Raw genomic sequence first — 10,000 nt, forward strand, 5'->3', positions numbered from 1 at the left:
GGTTTTTTTTTATATTGAAGAACGCTGTGGGTAAGCATCGAACAGTGATTGAACTCATCCATACAGTTAGCTTTCCAGTAATAAAATAGATTTAAAACTGCAAAGATAATCACACTATTAGCAAGAACAAATTGCATGCAGAGAAAACAAATGGAATTCAGAAGTTAAGTTCTGAGTGCCATCAGGGTTACAGGGTGGTGAAAGTTAAAGGTTGCTGCTATTGTTTCTACACTGTTACTTTTAAACTGAATAACAAGTATTTACATTGTGATCATGAACAGAACGTAACAGGTCTAATCTTGTCACAACGTGACCTCATTCTTTATTATTTCTTGCGCACTGCAAATGGCGAAGTGTTTGCCTCATTAAAAGGCTTATAAACTTCTAATACTGTATCTCCTTTTTCAATTTGTGAAGGCAAGGCCCATTGGGATGACACTACCAAGGGTGCAGAGAGAAAATATGAGGTAGACCAGGAAGTAGTGATTACTCAAAGTTTGGTTTTAAAAGCCTGTAGCTTATGGAGGAAAGAGCAGAGGGAGAAAAGGGCCCATTAAACAAATTAGTCTTGATTTCATCATGGGAAATATAGGGAATCTGCTTTTTTAGCATTCTAAGTATGTAGAGAAGTGTTATGGAAAGCAGTGATAAAACAGGAATGAACTGAAATCTGAATTTGACTTTTCACAGGTTCATGGTTTGATCAGATAGTTCAAATTTAGTTTGTTCTTAAAAAAAATTTTGATTGATATAAGTGTATTTGTGCAGAGGTGTGGCATTGGAAATTATTGAGAACTCCCTTGCACACCTCACCAAAACAAAGTACAATGTACCCTGTGTGACAGAAATAAGCGAAAGGAACGAATTGATGGTCAATTTAAAGAGGCGTCGTGCAGGTTTCAACATGTTGTGCAGCTGTAAGTATTTGGGCCTCATTCCATAAAGTGATGCGAGTAGAAGGCTTGTATAAGGAAAGACAGTGACAATACAATAACCCCTGTGTGGTACAGTGAAGTGCTGTTTTGTGGATAGATATAGAAGAGCGTGATATATATTTCGGTATGGTTTTCAATAAATTTCTGTTTTTTAGGGTGGGCTCTCCGCCCTCTGAATTTGTACAGAAACTGATTTCAGTAATTGAGCCAATAAATTCTTTTACATAGTTCCTCTCATTAAGCAGCAGTTGAAATATTTTATAACAATAACTTTATTGTAAAAAGCAAAATAATTTAGCAAAAAATCCAACTAACAAACTCACTCAAAACAAATCAACAGTAAAAAGGAGAAATGTATATTTACAACAGTAATTTCTGACTCTTTAGTTACAAAAGCACACATTGGTCATAAAGCTCTATAAAAAGGATTGGCCATCTTAAACAGGTTTAAGAATTAGGAATGATTTATTTTCTAATAAAGCAACCCTTTTTTGTCAACAAACCTTATGCATAACACACATCAAAAATGTATAAAAATAAAAAAAGCTTCCATTATAAAAAGACACATGGAAAGAGCAAATGCCATCTATCAGTTTGGGGTGTTGTCCTCCAAATAGCTGTTTGGCGAATCCTCTGGTGTGATACTGTCCACTATAGAGGAGAGAGAGCACAAGCTGGTGCTTCCAGAAGACTGGATCTTATTCACAGATAGTAGGTGATCTAAAAAGAACAACATAGATAATGAACCATTTGTCTACTAATGATCTGAAATGTGACATCATGGAAAGATCGGTGTTTGAATTTGGACAATTAGAAGGTGAGAATAAAAGATGCACCCGAGCTCATGGCATTATTGTCTGTTGGAAGGTAGCCATTTCCTTCTCAAGAAATACTTTCAGACTTGGGACAAATGATGTAACTATTAAAGTGTGAAATTTTGCTTCTGCCCTAGCAGAAGAGATGTCTTATTTTTTGGTTTGATCTTAAAGCATAGCAATGAATCTTTATTAGTTTCAATGATAATTTTTATGATTGATTGGGCTACATTATCTCCTCTCTCTCCTTGATGTCTCTGCGACTTTTGGTAGGGTTGATCATCCCAATTTCCTCCACTGCCTCTCCTCTGTGGCCTACCTCTGTAACATTGCTCTTTCATGGTTCCATTAGTATTTATTTGAACATATAGCCAATGCATTTTCAGCGATGGCTTTGCTTCCCATTCCCAAGGTTCCATCCTTGGACTCCTCTCATTCCTTATCTACATGCTGCCTGTCAGCAACATTATTGATAAGCATGTCTCAGCTGCCTGGCTGACATCAAGTCTTGTATGAGCTGAAAGTTCCTCCAGCTCAACACTGGGAAAACTAAAACCGTCCATTTTAGATCCCAACAAAATCATTGTACTGCAGATCCTCTCCATTATATTCCCTTTTCTGGCTGCTAACTCTGTTCTAACCAGGTGCACAACATGCTATGTTCTGATGAAGGGTCACTGACCCGAAACGTTAACTCTGCTTCTCTTTCCACAGATGCTGCCAGACCTGCTGAGTGGTTCCAGCATTTCTTGTTTTTATTTCAGATTTCCAGCATCCGCAGTATTTTGCTTTTATGCTATGTTCTGAAGTTGAGTTTCAGTCCTCATATTCAGTCCATCACTGAGAGTGGCTGTTTTCATCACCAGAATATTGTTTGCCTCATGCTCAGTGCCACTGATGCCCTCCTCCACATTTCCATCACCTCTAGGCTCAACTTTTGTAATAAGCTGCGTGTCCTCCTCCCAAACTTGCCTACGCAAGCTTTAACTTATCCAATACTCTACTACCCACATCCTATCCTGTATTAAATTCTGTTTGTTTATTGTCCTCGACTGTATCCCCCTTCAGTCATGTGCTCAAGCTCTGGAATTCTATTCCTAAAGCATTCCACTTCACTACATCTCTTGCCACCTTCAAAGTTCTCCTCAAAATCTATCCCTTTGACCACACTATTGTTCCTCTCCCAACTCTTCTCTCCAGTATTCAATTTTGCCCCTTGTGAACTGCTTTGGGAGACTTCATTATTTTAAAGGCAAATGTAACTTGTTGTGGGCCACGTTGGGGGATTGGACACAGTTTTGTGTAATGCAAAACAAAATAAAATTGATTCTGACAAGTCTATATTAGACCAGTATATCTGTTAAAAAGAGTTTGAGTAAAGCTTGCATTTTCTTTAGGCAAACCTATTTGTGTTATTAACTTGTGATATCCTAAGTGATCTGATATTCAGACACATCGTACTTCAGGTCTAAGACCTAAGTTTTGTGCGTTTCACTTGGATTTGCTTGAGAGGATTAATTTTACTGGTTCTGAGCTGATGATTGTGCGAGGGAATGATATCTGGTGGGAGTGTGGCTCACTTCCCAGTGTACTAATGCCTGCTTCCTGATGGGCTGACAAAAGAATGTTGATGAAATCTGTGCAGGTGGCAACAAACTGGACCGCGCTTTGTTCCTGGCTGACCAAGGTCATGTGGACCCTTTACAGCAGTTTTGTCATTGCCTTTCAAACTGCATTTTTGGCCATTTTTTAAAACAACTGTTCTTTGAAAAGTGGCTGTAATGTGAAGAATTAAAAGCACATTACAATGCATTAGACACGATAATGAGATAGTGGGCCATTGGATAGAAATGTACTTGCTAGGACCCACGCTAGCTACAACTGTGGAAGTGCAAATTCTACTTCCACTTCGCTGATTTATTCCCATTCTCAAAAAGAATAAATATTAATTTATTTTTAACAAGTGAATATGCATGAACAATATAATTTATATTAAAGCGATAGGGTTTTTGCTTCTGCTTTGGAGGTTGATTATAACTCATTCAATGTTGCTGAAGGTGATATGGTTCCTCATTGTGGAAACAAAATAACTCCATACTGATCTATTCTGGGCTGTGTCCCAAACTCAGCCCTGTACCTACCCCTTGGATTGTTGTAGGGGGTGTTGCAGTGATCAGAGGAGCTGCTCCACTCGGGGCTGCAAGAGGCACTGTTTGATCCACACTCGCTGGGCACGCCGATCTACAATTACAGTAATGGAAAAAATGACCAGGGGTGGTGGCATTTACACAGTATTTATAGTAAAAGTCGACTGTCTTTGAATCTACAATCTTCTAAACATGCAGAGTGACAATTTTTCAAGTTTATCGTTTTCTTTCAACAGTTGTTCAAAACACTCCTCAAATCACCTGTTCCCCGTGTAAAGCTATGATAAAATCATCCCCACTTTTACACAGCCCTGAATGTAGACTCGCATGTGAAATAGTTATCTTGATCCTTTCCCACTGATATATCTGTCAAAATCACTAACATATTTAGTGTTAATTTACAGATTCATTCTTATGTTTTGATCAACTTCTTCCAGTCAAATTACATAATTAATGCATTTCATTGGCTGCAAAGCGATTTGGGACATTCTGAGGTTGTGAAAGGCGCTACAGAAATGGAAGTCTTTCTTTATCCATTCCATGAGACAGAGCCGTCACTTCAAGCTTCTTTTCAAATAAGTGTTTTTGCCCCACTGTCGTTTGAAAATATTTGAGTCCATTAGGGTAAAAACTTAAAATTCAATCTCGACTAAAACCTATCTAGACCTGCGTTAACTCCTCCTTCCAGAGATTTCTACGCAAAACCACTTTGATGCTCAGATTAATGTCACTTTTTTTAACAGATCAGAGCTGAGATAAATAGGGTCTGAATGGACTATTGTTAGGGATTGCGGACTTGCTGAACTTTCTGAGCAGGATTTCCTACATTACAGCAGGTGGCAATCCTTCAAATAGTAGTTGGTTATAAAGCGCGTTGGGACATTCTGAGGTCCCACAAGCCGTTGTATACAGAAAGTCTCTCTTTCTTTCTAACCTTAGAAAATAAGGTTTACCAGACAGTGAAACAATCATAACGGCCAACAAAGAGACAAACATTTAAAAAAAAAAAGAAATTACAATCCTGGAGATGGTGCCAGAGCAAAGCTGGGCGATGAGGAGGAAGTGGTAACTTATCCCAAACCATAGACCAATAGCCACACCATCAACTGATGGGTTTGCTCTGGTCAGCTCTCCAGGGTTGTGAGGTTGACTATGCCGGTTCTGGTGTCTCTATACTGGGCTATTTGGTCCATTCCTTCAGCTGTGCACGGGGTACTTGCCGCTTGGCGTGTGTTGCTGCCATTGAAGTGCAGTTTGTCCTGTTGATTCAAGGTGCTGAGAAGGGCCTGGAGCCTCTCGATGTACTGGATGGCGCTGCGGAGGATCTCCACTTTGGGCAGTCTCTGGTTGGGGTTCAGCAAAGTACTGCGCTTCAGAGCCTCGAAAGCCTCGTTCACTTTCTTCAGCCTCCTTTTCTCCCTCAGGGTAGCCGCCTTCCTCCTGTCCAATGTCACTGATTTCCTCTTACAGGTTTTGCACGCCCACAGCAAGCACTGGCCGGGGCAGCCCTGCTGCTGCTGGAGCTCCGAGACCGGGTACACGTGCTCCTCCAAGCCGGCTTCCAGTGATCTGGTCTCGGTGCACAAAGCAGTCCCCAGCCGCTCCTGATAGACGGGCTGCTCAAACCCTTGCAAACGGGAGGGGAACAAGTTTTCATTGTCGAAAAAGCGCTGCTCTGTAAAGTAGTAAGGGTTGGTTTCGAAGAGCTCCATTATCAATGGGGCTTTTTCGTCTCAAGTTATCTCAAGCACCAACTGCAGAAGAGTATGTCAACGCCAACTGTTAGGTGGCATTTAAAGTCTCCGCTGGCATGAAATCACCGAGATATATATAGAAAGCGCAGAAATTCTATCCAACTCGAAGCTGTCGACGTGCATCAGGATTTGAGTCTGATTGTACCTATTCCCAGGAGTACTGAGAGCGGCGGCAAACTCACTGGAACTTATGGTCCAAATGAATGTTTTAAAAGTCTTAGTTTTCTAAAATGCAGGGGCAAATTTGGAAACCCCTGCGTTTTCCTTAATGACAACTGGTGAATAACATAACAAATCAGTTCAGGATTTTTGAACGTTTCCACAAAGGCGAATAAACCAAGATTCTGTTATTCCTGAATCAGTAAAAACTGGGAGTCGTTCCTGTTAGATTTGGGAGCTGCTGGACTGTATGGGATTAGCTAGGAGAGCCTCAATATTTTCAGAAGTAATAGACAATGCTTGTTTACTGGAGAAAATGGGTATTTGTCGCTTAAATTTCCTTTTTGATATAATCTGCAACAACCGTCACGTTAGTTGGTCCAGTTTATCACTGTTATACAAACCCCCTCTTCTGTCACCCTTGACTTGTTGGCGATGGATTTTGGGACATCCTCACACTGGGGACAATGTAAGGGGGTAACTGAATGGAATAGTTTAAACCCAGCGCGGTGATGTTTGAAATGCTCTCAGCGCTGATGTGCTGTGAATTTTTTGGGACACACATGTGTAGCTGGACACGGGCAGCGAAAGGTCAGTTCGAACCCGTTTTCACTTTCACCGACAGCCTTCACACCTTGTAAACTTTCATAGAAAGCCCCCAACTATTCCGGAGTTCGCATCAAGTTTCTGCATGACTACCGTGCCCAGGATAGTCTTCATATGCACCAATCAAGAACTATTTTTTTTCAAACCCTTTGCTATTCATTCCTGCCGGAGGATTAGATCCCTGTGGTTGCCTGGTGTCAAGTTAAACAGTGATGGATGATGGCGAATGTTAAAATAACACAAAGCCTCCATTGTGCTGATTATTAATGAACGTGTTGGAAACAGTCAGAGGCAGCTCCTGCCAAACGAGAGTTCCCAATTACTGGGGCTTTGAGCAGGCGCTGCCCTCCACACATATACAATACTCAATGTCTACACCCAGCACAGGGACAGACTTCACCATGTCACATTCATAAAAGTTTTAGTGAAATCTACTTTTCCAGTTATTACTTCTACACCATTGAGTTTGCCGACATAATAACAGTCACTGCCGGTTAAAGTCAGGCATTCTATGTGAGGTGAAGTCACAGTATAAATGCAAGGTTTTACGATTAATGAAGAGTCAATTATGATTTTGAAACATCTTAAAATACATTAGACTTGATTGAACCCTTAAATCTACTAAACCACACTTGGCTTCGAAGTCCTTTTAATGGACAAACTGGACAGCCTATATCTTGATGCATCATAATAGTAAGATATTAAAACACCCACGATAATAAACTACGCAATTTTTAAGTAGATGTATTTAAGGGGAAGCTTGATAAATATATGACAAAGAAAGGTGCAATTGGATATGTTGATTGGGTGAGTTGAAGTAAGATGGGAAGAGATGTGAAACATACGCATTGATGATGTGAGCTGAATAGTCAGTTTTGTGCTGTGAATTCTGTATAAATTTACCAGAACTAAACTATATTAATCAGAAACTAAAAGACTATAGAGAGTGAAGATTTTAAAGGGGCTTTTCAAGCCTCTTTGGTAAACCACTCGTTAATGCCTAGCTTTGCATCACTTGATATTAGCAGGATTGAAGGTAATGAACACTTGTTCTCTTTTGATCTTTTCCAAAAATGCAAGCTTACAGAACACCTTTTCCTCAAAACAATGTCATATTCTGCAATATATATATTCATAGATTATAATTTATAACTAAGCCTCTTCATTTCAAAAGACATTTAGGAAAAACCTTAATCCTAGCACCTGATCTTTCCTTATTCCAGATTTTAAAAAAATATTGTGATAATAATTATTGTACAATGAAACCACAGTGGTGGTTTTTGCCCTTACCACTGTTTTCATTTTCTTCTCAGTAAGATTATTTTTTCTAATGGATAAAAAACTGACAAATCTCCAGGACCTGATGGTTGCAACTGCAGGGGTTTGAAGGAAGTAGGTGTGGAAATTGTAGATGCTTTAGCCATAATCTTCCAAATTGCTCTAGATTCAGAAATTGTCCTTTTGGACTGGAAAATTGCAAATGTAACTACATTATTTAAGAAAGATGTGAGAGTAAGAACAGGAAATTATAGATCTGTTAGTCTAACATCTGTAATGGAGAAGTTATTGGAATCTGTTATTAAGGACAGAGTGACTGAGCGCTTTATGAAAGTTGATCTGCATAGAGAGAGTCAACGTGGATTTGTAAATGCTAGGTTTTGTCTAACAAACCTAATTTAATTTATTGAGAAAGTAACTAAAGTAGTAGGCAGGAAAATGCCTTCAGATGTAGCTCATATGAACTTCCAGAAGGTATTCACTAACATTCCACACAGAACACTGTTAGCTAATATTAAAGCTCATGGAATTGAAGGCAAATTATTGACCTGGTTCAGAGATTGGCTAGGTGGTAGAAGACAGAGAGTAGGGATAATAGGTATGTACTCAAATTGGAAGGAAATGATGGTGTCCCATAAGGATCTATGCTGGGTTCTCAACTATTTATTATATTTATTAATGACTTAGATAACACAATAGAGAAACATATATCCAAATTTGCCATGACACAAAGATTGATGGCATAGTAAGTAGTGTAGATGGGAGCATAAAATTACAGGGACATTGATAGATTAAGTGAATGGGTGTGATGGTGGCAGATAGATTTCAATGCAGGTAAATGTCATTTCATCCACTTTGGACCAAAAAAGGATAGCGATGAGTATTTTTTAAATGGTGAAAAGCTAGGAACAGTGAAGGTTCAAAGAGATTTTGGGATCTATGTACACAGATCATTAAAATGTTATAGTCAGGTACAAATAAAAATCAGAAAGGCTAATGGAATGTTAGCCTTTATAATTAGAGGGCTAGAATATAAAGGGGAGGAAGTTGGCAACAGCTATACAAGTCTCTGATTAGACTGCATCTGGAGTACTGTGTACAGTTCTGGGCACTGCATCTTAGAAAGGATATATTGACCTTGGAAGGAGTACAGTGCAGATTCACCAGAATGTTACCTGAGCTCCAAGGCTTAGATTTTCAAGACAGGTTTCATAAACTAACCTTGTATTCAGGACTAACAGGACTGGACAGACTAGATGCAAGAAGGATGTTCCTGAAGTCGGGGGAGTCCAGGACCAGGGGTCACAGTCTAAGGATAAGGGGTAAGCCATTTAGGACTGAGATGAGGAGAGATTTCTTCACCCAGAGAGTTGTGAACCTGTGGAATTCTCTACCACAGAAAACAGTTGAGGCCAAATCATTAAATATATTCAAGAAAGAGCTAGATATAGTTCTTGGGGCTAAAGGGATCAAGGGATAAGGGGAGAAAGTGGGAACATGGTACTGAGTTTGGATGATCAGACATGATCGTATTGAATGGTTGAAGGACCGAATGGCTTATTCCTGCTCCTATTTTTTTATTTTTCTCTGTATTCCTTGGAATAGAGAAAGTTAAGAGGTTACTTGATTAAAATGTTATGAGTTTGAAAGCAGTTGATAGGGTAGATAGAGCAAAACATTTCCTGCTTGTGGGGAAATCTAGGACATGGGACATAAGCTTAAAATCAGAAACAGGACATTCAGGAGAGAAGTTAGGAAACACTTCTTCACACAAAGGGTGGTTAAGTGTGAAACTCACTCCCACAAAATGCTGTAGATGCTAGCTCAATTAATAGTTTTAATTCTGACCAATAAATTTTTGATAGCCAAGGCTATTTAGAGAGTGGATGGAGTTGGGGTACAGATCAGCCATGTTCCCATTGAATGGCACCGTGGGCTCGAAGGGGCTGAATGGACAACTCCTGTGTATGTTCCATGATGGTGCTCATGGTATTTGGAAAATATTCTGCTCTATAGTGACAGGATTGTTAGAATGCAATATAGAATGTCTTCTTCTGCTGCTAAGGTGCAGCTTAAAGTGGTCTGTTGCCTTAAGATCACAAAGTGTAATTCCCGTAATTAAGCACACCTTGAGGTCAGTCAGAGTTTTATTGCAATTTGTGAATGGAATTGGCAAAGTGGAACATACTTGTAAATTTCTGGTTCCAGATAAAGAAAAGAACACATTTCAATGATTGCTGTTTTTCTCTTTTTTGTACTTTAGACACTTTGAAATGTGATGGTATCATCAAAACCTTTGTACAGAT

The 10,000-nt window shown here is 39.5% G+C and overlaps 1 protein-coding gene across 1 annotated transcript; it reads right to left on the reverse strand.

Annotated features, from left to right (window-relative positions):
• Window positions 1-1,524: 1,524 nt before the first annotated feature.
• On the reverse strand, window positions 1,525-5,609 carry myog (myogenin). The gene is made up of 3 exons (XM_068057673.1): window positions 5,118-5,609; window positions 3,892-3,991; window positions 1,525-1,655 (listed from the first exon to the last, which is right to left on the reverse strand). The coding sequence occupies exons 1-3, from the start codon at window positions 5,607-5,609 to the stop codon at window positions 1,525-1,527; spliced, it is 723 nt and encodes a 240-aa protein (XP_067913774.1).
• Window positions 5,610-10,000: the final 4,391 nt, after the last annotated feature.

This window comes from Heterodontus francisci, chromosome 25 (assembly GCF_036365525.1).
Source record: "Heterodontus francisci isolate sHetFra1 chromosome 25, sHetFra1.hap1, whole genome shotgun sequence".
Taxonomy (NCBI): Eukaryota; Metazoa; Chordata; class Chondrichthyes; order Heterodontiformes; family Heterodontidae; genus Heterodontus; species Heterodontus francisci.

Excerpts from the sequence above, each read along its gene's own strand:
- myog (XM_068057673.1), bottom strand. The coding sequence starts at position 5,609 with ATGGAGCTCTTCGAAACCAACCCTTACTACTTTACAGAGCAGCGCTTT. Across the intron at positions 3,992-5,117 it reads GCAGCAACACACGCCAAGCG|ATCGGCGTGCCCAGCGAGTG; the intron begins GCAAGTACCCCG and ends CTGTAATTGTAG. Across the intron at positions 1,656-3,891 it reads CCCCTACAACAATCCAAGGG|ATCACCTACTATCTGTGAAT; the intron begins GTAGGTACAGGG and ends TGTTCTTTTTAG.